At 40.8% G+C, this 22153-nt stretch overlaps 1 protein-coding gene across 1 annotated transcript; it reads left to right on the top strand.

The window, feature by feature from the left end:
• Nucleotides 1-3228: 3228 nt before the first annotated feature.
• Nucleotides 3229-21854, top strand: Fbxo33 (F-box protein 33). The gene is made up of 4 exons (XM_021178901.2): nucleotides 3229-4113; nucleotides 16830-16940; nucleotides 17915-18600; nucleotides 20678-21854. The coding sequence occupies exons 1-4, from the start codon at nucleotides 3485-3487 to the stop codon at nucleotides 20947-20949; spliced, it is 1698 nt and encodes a 565-aa protein (XP_021034560.1). The 5' UTR covers nucleotides 3229-3484; the 3' UTR covers nucleotides 20950-21854.
• The last annotated feature ends 299 nt before the right edge of the window (nucleotides 21855-22153 follow it).

Genomic DNA, 22153 nt, shown 5'->3' with positions numbered 1-22153 from the left:
TGTGTTTTTAAGAGCCAAAGACCAGGGTTGCAGGAATCTCTTCCCAGATGAAAAAGCAAAGACCAAACAGGTTAAGCAACATGTTTAAGGTTCACTCTATTCCACCACAACAGGAAACTCAGAAAAACAAGGCTGCGACTCACTTTCACCTTTCCACTCATTTTTCGAAACTGCAAAAGGACTTTTTTTTAATTTACTCCTTGTTGATTGAATTTGTTCTTTCATATTTATATATATATATATATATATATATATATATATATATATATATTGGTTTTTCGAGACAGGTTTCTCTGTATAGCCCTGTCTGTACTGGAACTCACTTTGTAGACTAGGCTGGCCTCGAACTCAGAAATCCGCCTGCCTCTGCCTCCCAAGTGCTGGGATTAAAGGCATGCTCCATCACGCCCGGCCTATGTTACTACTTTTTTAAAGAAAGCTTAAGTCTACAGAATAATGCAAACTAATAACTGTAGATGCAATGATGGAAAAGAAAGTTACTACCATTTGAACACTGATTTAGGAAAGAATCATGAATTGTTGTCAGACCTACTAAGTGTATGGCTAGAGGAAGAGGAGGACATTTAAGGAAACAAAAATACTTCCCAGATTATTTAATGGAGGAAAATAAAATTTTAAATTACATAAAGAAATGCAAGTGTGGCCCTTACTTGGATCCTGGTTTGTACAAAGCATCTATAAAACTATTTTGGAAAATAATTTAAATATGGAATGTTAGTAAATATTCAAATATTTTTGCCACCTGTGATGTCATCTTTGTAATTTGTTCTTATAGAGGTTGTATTAGTCAGAGTCCTCTAGAGTCACAGACCTTATATATATTCCATATATATGGAATTGATTGGGCAGACTTACAGACTACAGTGTAACTAATCCACAATGGCTAGCTGTGAATGGAAAGTCCAGGAATCTAGTAGCTGTTCAGTCCCACAAGGCTGGAAGTGTCTCAACTGGGTGTCTGTATATTCTGGAATTCCAAAGTAGGCTCCAAAGCCAGGGAAAGAATGAATGTGCCACAAGAGAGAACACTCAGGCAAAGAGCAGAACCTTCCTTCTTCCAAGTTATATAAACTTCCTTTTTTTTTTTTTTTTTAATTTGGTTTTTCGAGACAGGGTTTCTCTGTGTAGTCCTGGCTGTCCTGGAACTCACTCTGTAGACCAGGCTGGCCTCGAACTCAGAAATCCACCTACCAAGTGCTACCTAGCCTTCCAAGTGCTAGGATTAAAGGTGTGTGCCACCACTGCCTGGCTAAAGGTTGATTTATTTATTTACCTCATGTATGTAAGTACACTGCAGCTGTCTTCAGACACACCAGAAAAGGACATCGGATCCCATGTAGTTGCTGGGAATTGAACTCAGGACCTCTGGAAGATGAGTCAGTGCTCTTAACCATCTCTCCAACCCCACATGTAGACTTCCAACAGAAGATGTGGCCCAGGTTAAAGGTGTGTCTTCTTGTCTCAAGATCCAAATTAGGCTTGTCTTTCACCTCAAAGGTCCTAACTGGAAGTGAATCTATCCACGTCAAACCAAGCAGAATATCTTTCACAAGTCTGCCCTCCATTTCTAGATTGTACTTCATTCCAGATATAGTCACACTGGCATCCAAGAATACCCTTAACAGAGGTGTAAACTAAAGCGGAGCTCCAGAAGTCTACGGCTCTCTTCAAAATACTTAAATGACTATGAAACTGAAGTCCAAATCCAAGTCTCAATTCCCTGATTTACTGTTACACTTAATGTTCATTGCATGATTATAAAATGGTAATTACATAGAATTTTACAGACAAGGGTTCAAAGAAATGACCTACCTGGAATACATTTTTTATTCAAAGTACCAACTGAGCTGATGTAAATTTAGAGGTAAAAGAATACTATTATTGAGCCGGGCATGGTAGCACACGCCTTTAATTACAGCACTCCGGAGGCAGAGGCAGGCAGATTTCCGAGTTCGAGGCCAGCCTGGTCTACAAAGTGAGTTCCAGGACAGCCAGGGCTATACAGAGAAACCCTGTCTTGAAAAACAAAAACAAAAAACAAAACAAAACAAAAAAATACTATTATTAGTAGCTTACTAGGTTCGTGACATCACACTGTATAAAAGAAATGTTACAGAAGGTCTGCTGTTACATCACAGGGCTAAAAACATCTAGACTAGCTAGTTTCTTAGTGTGATTCGAAGCAACAGACATAAAATCTCTTAACCAGGCCCGGCGTGGTGGCGCATGCCTTTAATCCCAGCACTCGGGAGGCAGAGGCAGAGGCAGAGGCAGAGGCAGGCGGATTTCTGAGTTCAAGGCCAGCCTGGTCTACAAGATATCACTGCTTCCTACAATTTGAGTGAGCTACTTTGCATGCTGAGAACGTGAAGAGCTGTTTTTAAAATCCCTTTCTTTGGGGGCACCAAACTAAAGAAAAGCTCTCCTCTCCAACTTGTTTGTAGGAGTATCAGAGACTATCAAAATAGCTACTTTATTTCATCCATGTTACTTTTGTATACAGGGGTATGTTGTTACAGAAGTACAGTGGTACACTGATAATCTGTCTACAGCTCTCTTCACAAACACTTCAGTGACTAAGAAACTGAAAATTAAAACCTGTCTTAACTTCCTAATTTGATGTTACCACTAAGTGATCGTTAGCTACTAATAAAACATACTAATTATACAGAACTTTTGCAGACAAGGGTTCAGAGAGCTTTTAAATCTGGGTACCAGCCCTAAAGATGAAAATCGTTAGCCATTTTTTTCCTGCCCCTCTAAAGACGAAGGATGGCGCTGTCGTCACTCGTTCCGCAATGGGGCGTGTGCGGCCTCCGCACGTCGGAAGAGGAAGGTCCGCGTGCCGCCACGATCCGCCTTTCTTAGGGAGCCGATTTTGTCCTGCTCTGAACAAGATGTAAAACAGAGCCCGCATGCGAGCCCTCGGCTGCCGCGACATCAGCCCAGCGAATGAGAGAGCGTCGGGACTTCGCGCAGCACGCCGGGGTTCCGCCTCGAGCACGCTGCAAGGGCCAGACCTACCCGGCGAGGGACGCCCAGAGTGGCTCCGCCCCCCACGCCTCTAGCCCCGCCCCGGGTCGCTGACGTCAAGGGTCACGTGCCGCGAGATCCAAGCAACCAGGAGCGCCCCCGGTTCCGGAAGTCTCGCAAAGCGGCGCCAGGCTCCGCCCGTCGCCGTGACGTCACTCTCAGTCCCTACCACTACCGAGCCTCCGCGTCCGGGTACCGGGAGAGCCACGGTTTCCTCGGAAGCAGCGCGGTCGCCTCCGCGTCCCTGGTCCGTTCGAGAGAGGATTTCGAGGTCGTTGCCCGGGCCGGCCGGAGAGCACTTGCGTGCGGTACGGAAAGTCAGCGGCGCGCAGGCCTCCCCGCGCCAGCTTTTCCCCCCTCTCAGCCGGTCGGGGTGCACTTGGTTCCGCCGAGGCGCACGACGGTTCCGCCCCCTTCTTCCTTGTCATTGATGTTGTTGTTCTTGTCAGTGCCGCAGCCCCGACCGCCGGGAGCGCGAACCCGAGCCGGGGCCGCCCGGTTGGTGCGGTGGCGGCGGCGGCAGCGGCTGCGGCTGCGGCAGCTGCAGCTGCGCCGGCTGCGGGGGCTGCTGCGAGGACTGCGCAGGCGGCCGGGGACGGGCGGCCGGCGGCCGAACCGGATGGCTCTGTGCGGGCAGGCGGCCGGCGCCGCGTCGCTGCCCAGCGAGCTCATCGTGCACATCTTCTCCTTTCTGCCGGCGCCCGACCGGCTGCGGGCCTCGGCCTCCTGCTCGCACTGGCGGGAGTGCCTCTTCTACCCAGCGCTGTGGCCCCAGCTCCGCATCTGCCTCCGCGTCTCGCCGGCGGAACAGCCGCGGCTAGAGTTCCTCATGCGCAAGTGCGGCTGGTTCGTACGGGAGCTGCGGGTTGAGTTCGCCGCGGAGAATTATCTGAGCGGAGGCGGCGGCCCGGGCGACGGCGGCAGTAGCGGCGGCGGCACCGACACGGGCACCGGAGGGGAAGACGGGGAGGCCCTGCAGCTCTCCTCCCGCTGGCTGGAAGTACTGCGCATCTACTTGGAGCTGGTGTTGTGCGTGCTGCTCAGCATCCGGAACAACAGGTAGGCTTGCTTGGGGACCGCGACGGTCTGGCCTTCCGCTGGCCTTGGGAAAGATCCTGTGGTGTGTGCCGGCCGGCCTCAGGATGGCCTTGTGTAGGTGCAGCTATCCGTTCCTGACCAGACTATTTCCGGATACAGAAGAGGTGATAACGGGACTTGGGGAGACACTTTATCAAACGCCATTTCTGGAGCGTCTCAGGCATGCTTTCATTCATCCGTTCTTGTCCATGGGCTAGAGCTACTAGGCAATGTCATTATCTTGTGCGTGGGAAAGTTGTGAATTAAGGGTGAGGCCTGTACAAAAAATAAGGTGGTTTTCTGATTCTGAATTTGACCATTGGTGATGGGTAATTAATTCATAGTGACGAGGTGAGTAATTTTCCTTGCTGATGTCCATGATTACAAGAATTAACCTGTAAGAATTCTTTAACAGTCCTTTTCTTACCTGAAATAGTTTTATTAGCCTGGGTCATGTCCAAAGACTGGGAGGAGTGCTAGTTAAAATCATTAGGGGAGAAAATTGTCAGACTTGAAGCCGCATCCCATGCACCATCAGGCTGGACTTACTCCCAGTGATTCACACAAAAGTAACGCTACCTAACTTGGGGTGGGATAAAGGAGCTGGGCAGACTGTGGGGGTTAAGTATGAGACTGTCATTGTGTATCAGGACTTTACTATAATTCCACCTAGAGCTCACAGCCCATATTCGGACTCCAGGGCATAGTCCCTATGAAAGTCTAGTGCCTGTCAAGCCATATTTATATTTTCTTTATCTGGATATTCATTCCAACCTTACAATGGCACTCTTAATTTGGAAGAAAAATAATTGCAGCAGTTTACAAATAATTTAGTGATTGGACATTCCAACACTGCTAGGGTCAAGGCAGAAAATATTGTACTGTAGAGAGCAGAACTGGGTGCTTACTAGGTCAAGTGATGTACACGCTGTTCTGTGGCAGTTTTTCTCTAAGCGGTGTCCTTCCTTTCACAATCAATATTCCACCATGTTTATGTTAAATAGGGTTGAGAATAGATTGTGATTAATGCTAAGTCATATGTGTCATGTACATTTTTTCGTGATCTATAATTAAATCAAGAGTTTAAGCAGGGTGGTGGCAGCACACGCCTTTAATGCTAGAGCTTGGGAGGCAAAGGCAGGAGGATCTGTGACTTTGAGGACAACCTGGACTACAGAGTGAGTTCCAGAAAAGCCAGAGTTTCACAGAGAAACCCTGCTTCAAATAGGTTAAACTGTAAGTATTATAGCCTCATTGTGTATGGAAGCCAGGCATGATACAGATCTGGAATCCCAGTACATGGGAGCTAGAGGCCGGGAGCCTAGGAGTTCAAGGTCATCATCTTGGGCCAGCATGTGCTTTGTGAACTCCTGCCTCAAGAAACAAAACAAGGCTCGGAGTGGTGGCACATGTCTTTAATCCCAGCACTTGGGAGGCAGAGGCAGGTGAATTTCTGAGTTCGAGGCCATCCTGGTCTACAGAGTTAGTGAGTCCCAGAACAGCCAGGGCCACACAGAGAAACCCTGTCTCAAAAAATCAAAAAAAGAAAAAAAATTGTTTATGGGAACATGACTCCATTTTTTCCAGTGCCCTGTTTCCTAAGCTTTCACGTGAAGCCATTCCACTTCCTTGCTTTGATTTTATCTGTCAAGATAAGTAAGGCTAAAATTTTTTTTAATCAGGTTGGGGGCTTTCTCTCAAAGTTGAGCATAGCTAGAGACCAGCTGATTTGTTCTGTAATCAACCAGCCCTGAAAAAAAAAAGCGGGGGGGGGGGGGGGGGGGGGGAGGCATAGTGCCTTTGATTCAAGTAAGAACTTCTCAGTGCCTAGTTCTTTTTGGTATTTTAATCATCTATGGGTAGATCTATAGCATGTATACACAACAGTACTGTGCCACATTTTGGCTTTAATTCTTTTTCTTTCATCCTTACCATTTAAGTTTCTGTCATAATGTAACTTGTCTGCTCTTCTGAGTCTGCTGTCACTTCTGCTCACAGCTGGTGGTTGTCCACGAGAGTACACTGTGGTGCTTAGTAGCGTGTTCACTATGGACGTTCGTATTTGTACTATGCTATCTCTTTTTAAATTAAATCATATTTATTGGACTGGGGTGTGGCTTTGTTGATAGGTGCTTTTAACTTTTAGTGACACTTGTGATTCTGTGATTAAAAACTACAAATCTAAAACAGTGTATTAAAAATGTCACTTAGAAGTTTTTTGGTTGTTCTTCTAGTGTTGAAGTACAAGTGTGTTCAACCACTGCCAGTTTAAGTGCTGCTGGGAACTGAACCGAGTGCTTCCTGTATGCCAAAAACTTAATAACTAATAAGTATAAATATATATTCTTTATTTTTATAATGCTCTTGCTTTATGGTTTCTGCCATTTTTTAAGCAGAAGTGTATGAATTATACTGTATCAGCCATTCCGCTTCCGGGCCTTGTGCTAAATTGCCTTTCACAATGCATAGTCATGCCCCACAGGAAAAGAGCTAGCATGTTAACTTAGAGTTGTAGGGTATAATCAGTGGTGCCAATCTTCTGAGAGAATAACAGTTGGCTTGTTTTGATTTGTCAGAGTGATTATGGCTGCCATACTGGTATTGAATGTGTTAAGAACAGATGATCATCAACAATAAAGAGTACCTCTTTGCCAATAAAACACAGGGTTTCAGAAATCTTTTTCTAAAGGAGGCAAGACCTCCTACTTGTCTGGAACTGCAGTAAGAGCTCATTAAAATGTTTTGGGGAGAGGGCGGTGATGGCATTTTTTTGTTTTTGCTTTTCAAGACAGGGTTTCTCTCTGTAGCCTTGACTGCCCTGGAATTTTCTGTAAACCATGCTGACTCACAGAGATCCGCTTGTTTCTGCCTCCACAGTGCTGGGATTAAATGTGAGCCCCACCATCTGCAACTTAAAATGGTATTAAATGGATTAACTTGACTCTGCAGTGGTTCTGTAAGATGTTCTACCACATTCAAAACCAGTTCAGAAATACACTTGGAGCTTGTAGTCAAGGTGTTATAGTCTTGAGATGCTGTACTTCAGACTTAAGAAAGATGAAAACTGTGTAAGTTATCAGTAAGGTTTGGGATAATATGTAATAGCTCATTTATTAAAAAATACTCTCTTTAGGAGCATTCCCTGAATCTCATGTGATTCCCTGACTCACCTAGGCAGGTGTAGTTTTTTAACAGTAGATGTTGACATAATAATACTGTATAATTGATGTTTATCTCCTCTGTGTGCACGTTGCATGTAAGCTTTTCTGAATTGGAACATTGCACCAGGCCAGAGAATATGTGGGGTTGGGTTTTCTTCTTTACAGTTCTGACTTTGCCTCTCCTTCCTAGTGTGTAGACTGGCTACTTTATAGTTACATCTCTTCATTATCCTGTGTGTTAGTCAGCTTTTCTTATTCCTATAACATGTTTCAGTTAAATTAACTAATGAAAAGAAAGAGTTGTTAGACTTGGTGGTGTGTGGTTTTAATCTCAGCACTTGGGAAGTGGAGGCATGTGGATCTCTGTGAGATTGATGCCAGCCTGGTCTACAGAATGAGTTTCAGGACAGTCAGGGCTACGTAAAGATAGCCTGTCAAAAAAATAATAATTTCAATTACTATTTTGAAGGTTTTAGTCTGACCTATTGTTGGCTCTAATATTGTTGTCTGCCCAGTATGATCCCACTAGCCACATAAGTTTATTGAGATTTTAAATTAAGTAAATACCATTAAAATGTTGACTCATCCCACCTTACTCATGTAAGCAGCCCTAGTTAAATGCCCATGGTCATTTGCCCTGTTGCTTTTAGACCCATCCCAACTTTTAAATTTTCCACCACCGTCCAGAATGGATGTTCAAGCCTACTTGAACCATGGACTTTGAGAATAATCCACATCTAAATTTCAGCACTATCTCATTTAAATAAAAAATAATTTTAAAAAGGGTCCATTAATTCAACAAACTTGAGCCTTACTTTTCTTGAAAGAAAATGTTCTCCAGCACCTAACAGATACTGTATGAGATAGCTTTCATCTTGATGCGCTCACTATTTCGTACTTAAATGGCTCATTCTAGAATGAATATAATCTGTGGGGAGGTAGTGACCAGTTCATTCTGCCCAAGAAGTAGTGCTGGTGGAGAAAATAGGGGAGTCTGTGCATTCCCAAACAACTCCATACCTTAAAATGATGGTAATGGAGGGCCCCAAAGATAACTTTGAGGTCACTGTGAATAGACGCTAATCAAACTTCCCAGAAGAGCTCAATGAGAGTAAAATCTCAACCTTGCTTTAATCCTCGATATTCTTTCTTCTACTTGATCTAGTGTGCTAACCCCTGGGCTCATAGGATATGCCATCCACTGGGCTAAATCTGTTTTAAGCTTTGCTGAGCTGTTTCATTTCCAAAGTTTCTGTAAGGGAAGGGGTAGTGTTGAGTGGTTTTTAGAATCTCCCTTGGCTGAATTTCTTATACAAATTGTTGAAATTTTCATCCTAGTCTGGAATTGGCTTCCTTATGCCTTTTTTGAATCTTCTTTTCATTTTGAATATGTTTAAAACTAAGTATTTTAATTCCTTAGCTTTTCAACCATTTTGGTATATTTGACTCAGTTATTGAGGAGTGAACTACTAAAGCATTTATAGTGCCTTTATATTTCTTGTGTTTCTTCACTGCAAATTTGTACATCTATTGGGATCTGTGTCTTTTACATAGGGTCTTAATCGTCTTAGTCAAAGATTTCTCTTGGGGTGTTAATCCTCAATGCTACTCAAAGGAGAGAAAGCAGACATAGTAACAGCAATTCAGAAGCAGCCCAGAGAGTTAATTAAAAGCATAGAAAAATAAAAACAAGGCCAGGTGTGGCAATATCTTTAATCCCAGCACTCAGAGGCAGAGACAAGTGGACCTCTGTGAGTTCAAGGCCAGACTAGTCTACATATCAAATTCGAGGACAGTCAAGGGCTATATAGAGAGACCCTATCTCAAGCAAGAGAGTAAGGATGGAGGGAAGAAAAGAAAAAGAAGGAAAGATAGACAGACAGACAGACAGACAGACAGACAGACAGACAGACATCAACTATGGTAAATGTCTTCTCATACCAGAGACTCTCTTCTGTGCTAATGTGGGCATGGACATGGAAAATGCCTGCAAAGCAGCAGAGCCAAGGCAGTCTGTGTTGACATGTCAGGGCACAGACACTTAAAGTGTTCAGTCATACCCAGCATGTTGGTCAGTCCCAGTGTAAAGGGCTTCAGTATTCTTGTGTGGTAGAACCCACACACTTTCCTCACATAGACTCGTGTCTATGAATTAGTATCCTGGACATAAGCAGTTCCCAGGACATACTCTGACTCTCAGAGTTGTCACTTGATGGAAAGAGGAGACCTTTGGGGCTTGTGGATATAAAAATTCAGAGGCTACTGCTCTTATTGGAGGTGAAATTTGACTACAATAACTCTCATAAGATAACAAAGCACCACAGATAACCTAGTTATTTCCTTGCCCAGCACTGATGGTGTGCAAATATCAGATATCCCTTTTTAAGCTGTGTTGTCGATTTTCTTTTAAATCTTTCAGTCGTATATGTGTGAGTATTTTGTCTGCATGTATGTCTATGCACCATGTGGCCAGAGAGGGTGTTGGAACCCCTGGAACTGGAGTTAACAGGCAACTGTCAGTCACCTTGTGGGTGCTGGGATCCAAACCCAGTGAGACCCTCCTCAGAAAAGAAAGCTTTAGGGCTGGAGAATTGGCTCAGTGAGTGCTCTTATGTGTCTGATATTTCCTAGTTCCATCCATTCCCCTGCAAAGTTCATGAAGTCATTGTTTTTAATAGCTGAGTAGTACTCCATTGTGTAAATGTTCCACATTTTCTGTATCCACTCCTCTGTTGAGGGACATCTGGCATATTTCAGCTTCTGGCTTTTATAAATAAATAGGGCAGCTAGAAACATAGTGAAGCATCTGTCCTTGTTATGTGTTTGCAGCATCTTTTGGGTATATGCCCAGGAGTGGTATAGCTGGGTCTTCAGATAAATTGATTTCCAAAATGGTTACCAGCTTGCAGTTCCACCAGCAATGGAGGAGTGTTCCTCTTTTTCCACATCCTGCTGTCACCTGCATTTTTGATCTGAGTCATTCTGATTGGTGTGAGGTGGAATCTCGGGGTCATTTTGATTTCCATTTGCCTGATGACTAAAGATATTGAACATTTCTTTAAGTGCTTTTCAGGCACTGGAGATTGCTCAGTTGAGAATTCTCTGTTTATCTCTGTACCCCATTTTTAGTAGGGTTATTTTATTCTCTGGAGTCTTAACTTCTTGAGTTCTTTGTATATATTGAATATTAGCCCTCTACTGGATGCAGGCTTGTTAAAGACCTTTTCTTGATCTGTGGGTTACCATTTTGTCCAGTTGACAGTGTCCTTTGTCTTACAGAAGCTTTGCAATTTTATGAGGTACCATTTTTCAATTGTTGAACTAAGAGCATAAGCCATTGGTGTTCTGTTCAGGAAATTTTCCCCTGTGCACATGTGTTCAAGGCTCTTCCCCACTTTTTCCTCTATTAAATAAATTCAGCATATCTAGTTTTATGTGGAGGTTGTTGATCCACTTAGACTTGAGCTTTGTACAAGGAGATAAGAATGGATTGATTTGCATTCTTCTACACACTAACTGCCAGTTGAGCCAGTTGTTGAAAATGCTGTCTTGTTCCCACTGGATGGTTTTTCCTTTGTCAAAGATCAAGTGATCATAGGTGTGTGGGTTCATTTCTGGTTCTTCAATTCAATTCCATTGATCTACCTGCCTGTCATTGTACCAATACCATGCAGTTTGTATCACAATTGCTCTATAGTACAGCTTGAGGTCAGGGATGGTGATTCCACCAGAAGTTCTTATATTGTTGAGAATAGTTCTTGCTATCCTGAGTTTTTTGTTATTCCAAATAAATTTGCAAATTGCTCTTTCTAACTCTATGAAGAATTGAGTTGGGATTTTGATGGGGATTGCATTGAATCTGTAGATTACTTTTAGCAAGATGGCCATTTTTACTATATTAATCCTGCCAATCTATGAGCATGGGAGATTTTTCCATCTTCTGAGGTCTTTTCAATTTCTTTCTTCAGGGACTTGAAGTTCTTATACAAACCTTTCACTTGCTTGGTTAGAGTCACACCAAGATATTTTATATTATTATTAGTGACTATTGTGAAGGGTGTCGTTTCCCTGATTTCTTTCTCAGCCCATTTATCCTTTCAGTAGAGGAAGGCTACTGATTTGTTAGTTACTTTTATATCCAGCCACTTTGCTGAAGTTGTTTATCGGCTGTAGGAGCTCTCTGGTAGAATGTTGGGGGTCAATTATGTATACTATTATATCATCTGCAAATAGTGATATATTGAATTCCTCCTTCCCAATTTGTATCCCTTTGATCTCCTTTTGTTGTCTAATTGCTCTGGCTAGAACTTCAAGTATTATATTGAATAGGTAGGGAGAGAGTGGGCAGCCTTGTCTTGTCCCTGATTTAAATGAGATTGCTTTGAGTTTCTCTCCATTTAGTTTGATGTTGGCTACTGCTTTGCTGTATGTTGCTTTTATTGTGTTTATGTATGCGCCTTGAACACTTAACATGAAGGATTGTTGTATTTTGTCAAAGGCTTTTTCAGCATCTAATGAGATGATCATGTGGGTTTTTTCTTTTAGTTTGTTTATAAAGTAGGTTACGTTGCTAGATTTCCATATATTGAGCCATCCCTGCATCCCTGGGATGAAGCCTACTTGATCATAGTGAGTTATCGTTTTTGATGTGTTCTTGGATTCGGTTTGCAAGAATTTTATTGAGTGTTTTTGCATTGATATTCATAAGGGAAATTGAGCTGAAGTTCTCTTTTGTTGTGTCTTTGGTTTAGATTATCAGAGTATTATCAGTGTAACTATGTTTTCATAGAAAGAATTGGGTAGTGTTCCTTCTGTTTCTATTTTGTGGAATACTTTGAAGAGTATTGGTATTAGGTCTTTGAAGGTCTGATAGAATTCTGCTCTAAAACCATTTGGCCTTGGGCATTTTTGGTTGGGAGACTATTAATGACTGCTTCTGTTTCCTATAGGACTGTTTAGATGACTTATCTGATCCTGATTTAATTTTGGTACCTGGTATCTGTCTAGAAAATCATCGATTTCATCTAGATTTTACAGTTTTGTTGAATATAGGATCTGATGTTTTTATTAATTTCTTCAGTTTGTGTTGTTATGTTTCCCTTTTCATTCCTGATTTTGGTAATTTGGATACTATCTCTGCCCTCTATTTAGTTTGGCTACGGATTTATCTATCTTGTTGATTTTTCTCAAAGAACCAGCTCCTAGTTTTATTGATTCTTTGTATAGTCCTCTTTGTTTCTACTTGGTTGATTTCATTCCTGAGTTTGATTTATTTCCTGCTGTCTACTCCTCTTGTATTTGCTTCTTTTTGTTCTAGAGCTTTCAGGTGTGCTGTTAAGCTGCTAGTGTATGATCTCTTCAATGTCTTTAAGGGAGGCACTCAGGACTATGAGTTTTCCTCATAGCTCTGCTTTCATTGTGTCCCATAAGTTGGGATATGTTGTGCCTTCATTTTCATTAATTTCATTAATTCTTAAAAGTCTTTAATGTCTTTATTTATTCCTTCCCAGACCAAGTTATCATTGAATAGATAGTTGTTAAGCTTCCACATGTATTGGGGCTTTCTGTTGTTTTTGTTATTGAAGACTAGCCTTAGTCTGTGGTGGTCCAGTACAATACATGGGATTAATTCAATATTCTTGTGTCTGTTAGGGTTTATTTTGTGTCCAATTATATGGTCGATTTTTGAGAAGATACATGAGGTGCAGAGAAGAAGGTATATTGTTTTAGGATTAAATGTTCTGTAGATATCTGTTAAATCCATTTGGTTCATAAGTTCTATTAGTTTCACTGTGTCTCTGGTTACTTTCTGTTTCCATGATCTGTCAGTTGGTGAGAGTGGAGTGTTAAAGTCTCCTACTATTATTGCTGAGGTTCAATGTGTACTTTGAGCTTTAGTAAAGTTTCTTTTACAAATGTGGGTGCCCTTATATTTGGGACATAGATGTTCAGAATTGAGAGTTCATCTTGGTGGATTTTTCCTTTGAATATGTACTGTCCTTCCCCATCTTTTTTGATAACTTTTGGCTAAAAGTGTATTTTATTTGAATGGCTCCTCTGGCTTGTTTCTTTAAACCATTTGCTTGGAAAATTGTTTTCCAGCCCTTTTTTTACTCTGAGATAGTGTCTGTCTTTGACACTAAGTAAGGTGTTGTTCCTGCATGCAGCAAAATGCTGTGTCCTATTTACATATCCAGTCTGTTAGCCTTTGTCTTTTTATTGGGGAATTGAGTCCATTGATGTTGAGAGATATTAGGGACCAATGATTGTTGATTCTTGCTTTTTCTTGGGTGTAGTTTCCCTCCTTGTTTTGGACTTTATCTTCTATTATCCTCTGTAAGGCTAGATTAAAGATATTGTGTAAATTTGGTTTTGTCTTGGAATACCTTGGTTTCTCCATCTATGATAATTGAAAGTTTTGCTGGGTATAATAGCCTGGGCTGGCATTTGTGTTCTCTTAGAGTCTGAATGACATCTGACCAGGCTCTTCTGGCTTTCATAGTCTCTGTTGAGAAGTCTGGTGTAATTCTGATAGGTCCGATTGTATGTGTTACTTGACCTTTTTCCCTTACCACTTTCAGTATTCTCTTTGTTCTGTGCATGAGGTGTTTTAATTATGTGTCAGCAGGAATTTCTTTTCTGGTCCCTTCTGTTTGGTGTTTTGTAGGCTTCTTGTAAGTTTATGGGCATCTCCTTTTTTAGCTTAGGGAAGTTTTCTTCTGTAATTTTGTTGAAGATGTTTTCTGGCCCTTTAAGTTGGGAATCTTGACTCTCTCCTATACTTATTATCCTTAGGTTTGGTCTTTTCATTGTGTCCTGGATTTCTTGAATGTTTTGAGTTAGGAGCTTTTTGCTTTATGTATTTTCCTTGACTGTTATGTCAATGTTTTCTATGGTATCTTCTGCACCTGAGATTCTCTCTTCTAACTCTTGTATTCTGTTGGTAGTGCTTGCATCTGTGACTCCTGCTCTCTTTCCTAGGTTTTCTATCTCCAGGGTTGTCTTCCTTTGTGTTTTCTTTAATGTTTCTATTTCCGTTTTTAGAACCTGGATAGTTTTGTTCAGTTCCTTCACCTGTTTGATTGTGTTCTTCCTGTATTTATTTAAGGGATTTATGTGTTCTCCCATATTTCTTTCTCTTTTTTTTTAAAGATTTTAAATTTTATGTATATGAGTGCTCAATTTGCATGCATGCCTGCATGACAGAAGAAGACATCTATATTCCATTATAGATGGTTGTATGTGACCATATAGTTGCTGGGAATTGAACTCAGGGCAACCAGTGATCTTCACCACTGAGCCATCTCTCCAGCCCTCTCCTGTATTTCTTTAAGGGAGTTTTTTATGTACTCCTTAAAGTTCTCTATTATCTTCATGAGATGAGAATTTATATCTGAATCTTGCTTTTCTGTTGTGTTAGGGTATCCAGGGCTTGCTGTGGTGAGAGAACTTGGTTCTGATGTTGTCAAGTAGTATTGGTTTCTATTGCTTATGTTCTTGCTCTTGCCTCTCCCTATCTGTTATCTCTAGTGTTAACTGGTTTCTCTGTCTCTGACTGGAGCCTGTCCCACCCGTGAACCTGTGAGTCTGTGATCCTATGATTTTATGATCCTGGCTGAGTCAGAGCTCCTGGGGGTCATGCTGCCTCTGGGTGTGGACTGAGTGGGTGAGGATCCAGAGCAGAGACTCTGCTCCCAGCACAGGTGCAATCCGGAAGGAACACAGATCACATCACCTCTTACTCATTTTAAAGAGTATAGTTGAAGAAATGTTTAATGATTAATTCTGCTATATGACCACCAAATTCAACATGTAGAACTTTTTTTGGCAAAGAAATTCTACTCTGTCCACCATCTTTAGCCCTAAGGAAACAGTGACCTAACCCTACTGTTCAATTGTTCTAGAATTTCATACAAAAAGAATAATACAATAAATGTGATTTTTATACTTTTGCTTTATATACATAGTATAGTATATATATGAACTTTTTTATTGTTTATTCCATTGTGTAGATATGTTAATGATGTGTTTACCAACTGGATAATATTTAAATTGTTTCTATTTTTTTTCTATTATGAATAAAGGAGCTTTTGAATCTAATTCTTTATATGAATATATGCTTTTATCTCTCCTGGATAAGTTCTTCCTGTTGGAATTATTAACCTGTATCTTAACTTTTTAGCAAATTGAACTATTTTAAGAGTGTATCATTTTTCACTCTCAGCAAAATGTGCACACTTGGTGTGAGATCTAGTTGTTCCATATCTTTGCCCACACTTGGTGTTGTGAATCTTTGTAATTTTAGATATTCCGGGGTAAAGTCACATTCTTACTGTGGTTTTAACTTCCTCCCTGATAAAAGATGAACGTCTTTCATATGCAATTCATCTTTCATCTGTGTTGGTTGCAATGTTCTTTCAAACTCGATATATGTGTTTTATTGGCTTTGTTTTTGGCATGTTTTTCTTTTTCTGAGGTAGACTGTCCTGGAACTCACTGTGGAGCACTTTGGTCTTGGGTGTGTTGCAGTCCCTCTTTAGCCTCCCATGTGCTGGAATTTCAAGCATGTACCACCACATCTGCTTAAAAGTCTTTTTTGAATCACAGTCTTTTAATTAAATACATGTTTTAAAAATAGTTCCTGTGATCTCTGTTTTGCCTTGACAAAGGTAAACATCTCTTGCCTGTGTGCTTTACTGCCCCACACACATGTGGGCTTGTAATAGTCACAGTGGAAGTTGAATGGCAGAGGAAAACACTGGGATTGGTGACTCCTCTGGCAAAAATGGAAAGTGACATCATTTTACTTTATAGACTCTTATCCTCTGAGCATTTCCTTTAGACAAGTTTTGGTTGGGTTGGGTTGGTTTGGTTTGGTATTGGTTTGGTTGGGGTGTGGGTGTGTTTTATGGGTTTTTGTTTTTGTTTTTTCTGAGGTTTTTTTGGTTGGTTGGTTAGGTTAGGTTGGTTTGGTTTGGTGTTGGAGTGTAGGGGTTGGGGGATGTTTGTGTGTGGATGTGTTTTATGGGTTTTTTGGTTGGTTGGTTTGAATTTTTTTGCTTCTCGAGACAGAGTTTCTGCGTGTAACAGCCCTGGTGGTTGTCCTAGGACTAGCTTTGAAGACCAGGCTGACCTTGAATGTACAGCCTGCCTGTGCCTCACTAGTGTTGAGATCAAAGATGTGCGCCACCTCCTCCAGCTTATGGCTTATTTGAGTTCTTACAATTGACATCTCTTATAACTTGAAGGGTTTCATTTCCTAGTGTTGCACATTATTTGCATAAGGCCTGTAAGCTCAGTATTTGGGTTCCACAGTCAGTAAAGCCTGAGTACGAGTTTTTTATCAGGTCCACCTTCTTTAACATGCATGCTGTTTCTTCATACTGTGTGGCTGAACATGGTTAGCAGTCTGAAGCTCATTTGGAGTGTAAGTGAGTCAGAGGGTGGAAGCTCCTCTAGAATGTCCTCTACATAGTTTAGTATGTATGTGTATTAGTAAACATTTAAAAAATAAGTTTAACCATTTTTCTCCCATAGGAATCTCCAGAAGTTTAGTCTTTTTGGAGACATAAGTGTTGTACACCAGCAAGGAAGTTTGTCCAGCACATACCTCAGCAGGGTAGACCCTGACGGCAAGAAGATTAAGCAGTAAGTCATACAGTAAGCTCTACAGAGGCTTGTGCTAATTAGTCTAGCTCTTTTCTAGAAATCACAAGACACAATCAAGAATGGTTTTTGTTTTCAGAAAATATATGGGGCTTGGCAGTTAAGCACTTAACCCATAACCATGAAGAACCCATATGAATGCAGTATGGGCGTGGCAGACTACCTGTTCTAACCTTGAAAAGCTGAGAGACCAGGAATCCCCAGAGCAAGCTGAGCAGCTGACTAGCCCTTTCAGCAAGCTCTGGTCTGATTGAGAGACCTTCAAATGCATGCATGCACGCACGCACGCACGCACATTACAGAAGGAGGGGGGGAGGGAAGGAGTGTGCATGTGTTGGGGTAGACTATTTGTCCTAGAAACGTCTTAACCATACGTTTTAATAATAGTTATATGACACATGGCCTAAATCTTTTAGGATAAATCATATAACTTGCTGGGTAATTATTGGGGTATAAATTCTTAATACTTCACTTGTGTTTGAGTGTTTTGCCTGAATATGTATATATGCACTACATTTATGTCTGGTTCCCACAAAGGTTAGAAGAGGGAGTTAGATCCCCTGGAAATAGAATTGCAGGTGTTACGAGCCACTGTGTGGGTGCTGGGAAATGAAACTGCATTCCCTGCAGAACAAAATTCTCTTGCACACAGTCTCTTACTGCTACTTAGAGGTGTTAATTTTTCATTTGCCTTTGTTATAAAATAGGTCATATATATCAGTCTTCCATATTATTAGTATAAAAAACACTATTCTCCTAAGATAAGAAGCATTTCTACATGTTTAATGTATCTTATTTATTATATTGTAATGTGAATTTTAATTGCATTTGTAGGCTTAGTTAATAGAAATCAATTATTCAGAAAAAATATATCTCAACATTGAATGCCATGTAAAGTCACCATTAAAAAATTAATGCTGAGTACTAGTGACAAAATTGTGACATTTTCCTTGTAGAATTCAGCAACTGTTTGAAGAAATACTGAGCAATAGTAGGCAACTAAAATGGCTGTCCTGTGGGTTTATGCTGGAAATAGTAACCCCAACATCACTGTCGTCTCTGTCTGACCCAATTGCCAACACCATGGAACACCTGAGTTTACTGGACAACAACATTCCTGGCAATAGCACGCTGATCACTGCAGTCGAACTAGAGCGGTTTGTAAATCTGCGCTCACTTGCCCTGGATTTCTGTGACTTTACAGCTGAGATGGCGAGAGTCTTGACCGATAGCAACCATGTGCCTTTGCAGCGACTGTCTCTTCTGGTCCACAATGCTTCAGTGATGCTCAAGTCATTAGACAACATGCCAAACGATGAGCACTGGAAAGCCCTGTCACGAAAGAGCTCCAGCCTTCGGGTCTATCTAATGGTTTTTGATGTTAAAAGTGAAGACATGCTAAAGATTCTGAAACCCAGTATACCACTTGAGAGGGTTCACTTTGACAGCTACGTCACTTGTGTCTCAGGGGCTATTGTTGATCTTATATCCAGGCAGTATGACAAGTTCCTTACCCATTTTATATTGATGAATGATATGATTGACACATCTGGTTTTCCAGATCTTAGTGACAACCGAAATGAAGATCCATTGGTTTTATTAGCATGGAGGTGCACAAAGCTCACCCTTTTGGCAATTCATGGTATGTGGTTTTGTTCACTATAACTTGATATTAACATCATTCCTGAAATATCTTATGCTAGTAAATATCTTACAAGTAAAAAGTTATATCCCAGCCCTGAGTACTCTGAGCACTCCTCTAATGCTTTTCTCCTGCTACGGCTAAGTAAATAGATTGTGTTCCCCTGCTGTCATGGATGTGTTTGTTCCAGTCGGAAGATCCTAAACTACTTAGCACAGAAGGAGGGAAAGTATGGCTGGTATGTGTACAGTCTCATCCTTTAGGTTCTAGTGTCGGTATATTTACAATATTGTTGAAATAACTATTGGTTAGGTACATGTTTACTTCTTAAGCATTCATCTTAGTGTGTGAACTGTTCTCATTTGAATGGAATTGCTATTCTGATAAGCTAAGAATGTTTTACTAAGAAGACAGTTACAAAAATATTCTATGAAAATGACTTAGTCAAACATGGTATCGCACATTGTCATGAGTTTGAGGGGCTATGTAAGTGAGTTCTAGCCCTGCCTAAGCTACAGAGTGAGTCCTTGTTTAAAAATAACAAAACAAGCAAGGAATATCTTAAGTTCTCTATGCTATCTCTTGCATTGTTTTCGAAACCATTTTTCTTAGCCTACAGTTGTGATTTTCACATCTTCATAATTGGGCCATGCATTACAGATAGTAGCAAGAAATCGGTACATGTTAAAAGTAGTAGTAAGGGGTTCTTGGGAGAACTGGTTCAGTGAACTAAATGCTTACTGTGCGAATGTAGGACCAGAGTTGAGATCCCATGTAATAAATAGCCAGCCAGGGCTGGTGAGATGGCTCAGTGGGTAAGAGCACCCGACTGCTCTTCCAAAGGTCCAGAGTTCGAATCCCAGCAACCACATGGTGGCTCACAACCATCCGTAGCGAGATCTGGCGCCCTCTTCTGGAGTGTCTGAAGACAGCTACAGTGTACTTACATATAATAAATAAATAAATCTAAAAAATAAATAAATAAATAGCCAGCCATGCTTGGTGGCAACCTCAAACCCCATACTAGACCCTGAGTCCAACTGACTAGCTAGATGAGCCAGTTGAGATCTCGCTCCATTTCAAGATCCTGGCTCAACGAATAAAGTATGGAGAACAAGAAGGGCAACACCGGGCTGGTGAGATGGCTCAGTGGGTAAGAGCACCCGACTGCTCTTCGGAAGGTCCAGAGTTCAAATCCCAGCAACCACATGGTGGCTCACAACCATCCGTAACGAGATCTGGCGCCCTCTTCTGGAGTGTCTGAGGACAGCTACAGTGTACTTACATATAATAAATAAATAAATCTTTAAAAAAAAAAAAAAAAAAAAAAAAAGAAGGGCAACACCCAGTATCATATTGGGTCCTCCACAGGCAGGCCTATTCATGTGCACCCACACACATGTAAAAATATGCTTAAATGCATACACGCTTATACAATACACACACACCAAAAAATGTATGAAGTGAAACGGAGATCAGCAAACATCAAGTTATTTAAAAGTTAATTTAAACCAGCCCTTTTATTACATTTTTTCTTTAAAGATGTTAGCTAGGTAAAGCTTGCCTATCATCTGTCCCCCTTACCCTTTCCCAGAGGGGACCTCTATCTGGAGTATTTCTATGACTTCTGATAATGAACAGTTAACTTTAAAGTTTCAAGTGTCATAAACTTGTGACTGACTGTGAGACACCATAGAGAATGATTTTTACAATGAAAAACTGCAGGCTACTGTATATTGATAGAGACTCATGTTGAGAATGAAATTTATTCCTTGTGATACGTCATTATCCAAAGTTAAAGTTTTATTTATATATTTTAAATGTCTTCTATTTTGCTGAGTAAAATACCAGAATAAGATTATACACCACTTAACAGGTCACAATTCTGTGGTGTTCTTAAAGATAGTACGAACTCTAGATCGTGTTTCTTTATTTTCATTGTGTTCTAAGGGGGAAAGACCAACCTGGTAAATAAATGCAAATGTGAAGCTTCACAAGAAGTGCTTACTGAGGACAGACTAACTTACCGGAGACAGGATGAAACGAGAATGACAGTTGCCTTTTGCTTGTCTTTAAGGTTACACCGTGTGGGCACACAACCTCATTGCCATTGCTCGTCTTCGGGGCTCTGACCTAAAAGTGCTTCAAGTCACTGAAGAAAGCATTGATTTTGACCAAGGTGAACTAGCCGACCAGGATGTGGATCCAGTACAGAACCTTATTGAGCAGGTATCACTGGGCCTTGGTCAATCTTGGCACGCAGTCTTGGACATTGAGTCACTCAGTGTCTTCACTGAACCAAATCGTCATTTTTACAGAGAGATGCAAAGCTTCAGCGAAGACATTTAGCTTTTTTAAAATGTGTAATTCCTGTGGCTACATATGCAAGTAGGGTCCCATTATGTTTTTTTTTCATTAGTGGAAACTAATCCTTTTGTGCTGTGTTTAATCAGTATTAGCTTTATAGAATTCTAAATGTATATTCTACTTCTTGATCAAAGAACGTAGTTGGGTATTGGTTTTAGAAGTTCAAAGTGACACTGTATAGGGCTTTCACGGTTAATGGGATTGTTAGCAGACCTTAAGGACATACAGCCAATGATTATCTGAGGTTACTGGCTAACTGTTTTTCACTGAGTTACTCTGCCTTTTTGACATTTTTATTCTTTGTTTGTCAGAATCCAGAGCTCAGGAGCCAAATATTTTTATACATAAATATATATATATAAATATCCATAGCCTGGTGGATTTGTATGCAATGCACTGCATCTATGTATTCTGATAGCATCTCATTGATTTTTGTTTGAAATAGAAGGAAAGATAGTATCCCAAATGAGTTATCTTTAACAGAAAGCTGAGTTTAACTTTTATTACCTATATAATAATTGATATTGCCAATTACCATTCTGAATTTCATATAGTATAAGTTAGACATTGCTTAATCCCTTTTTAAATGTATTTACATAGACACGAACACTCAAATTGCTGGATTTTTTTAAACTATATCTGACATAATTTTTTCATCTGTTACATTAAAGTTAGCTTGTTTAGCCCAGATATCAAAACAGTAGAGGAAGAAAGGAGCCATATTCCAGGGAAACCTCTGAGGCTAAGTCAAAGCACAGAACTGTAAATGCACAGGCTTGCAAACCAACATTAGTCGTGAAATCCCTAACAAGTCACTGGATTCTCTCTGTCAGCGCAAGTGTCAGCTGCCAAAGAATAGATTTACATGAAGAAGTGCCCACATGCTGGCAGGGGCTGGCCAGCTTTGGCCAGCCAGATACTGCTAGATTGTAATATTTAAGGTCGAATTTCGACCTGTGGTACACAGCTGTGCTGTGGCTCAGTCAGCAACCTCAGAACTCTGAAAAAAAAAAACATAAAAAAAAGAAAAAAAGAAAAAAAAATGCACCTGTTTCACTGTGAATAGTGAATGTAAAGGAAAGAAAGGAAAACCAAAAGCTTGTTCCATCCAGGTATGAGCTGCTATGATACATGAAGAACATTCCATGAAGTATGTTTTAAAACCTTGTTATATCTGAGAGGCTTT

Source organism: Mus caroli, unplaced genomic scaffold (genome assembly GCF_978045245.1).
Source record: "Mus caroli unplaced genomic scaffold, Mus_caroli_1 scaffold_14, whole genome shotgun sequence".
NCBI lineage: Eukaryota > Metazoa > Chordata > Mammalia > Rodentia > Muridae > Mus > Mus caroli.
Note: the sequence above shows the minus strand (reverse complement) of the source record. Positions and strands in the feature narration are given on the sequence as shown.

Excerpts from the sequence above, each read along its gene's own strand:
- Fbxo33 (XM_021178901.2), top strand. The coding sequence starts at position 3,485 with ATGTTGTTGTTCTTGTCAGTGCCGCAGCCCCGACCGCCGGGAGCGCGA. Across the intron at positions 4,114-16,829 it reads CTCAGCATCCGGAACAACAG|GAATCTCCAGAAGTTTAGTC; the intron begins GTAGGCTTGCTT and ends TTTCTCCCATAG. Across the intron at positions 16,941-17,914 it reads GACGGCAAGAAGATTAAGCA|AATTCAGCAACTGTTTGAAG; the intron begins GTAAGTCATACA and ends TTTTCCTTGTAG.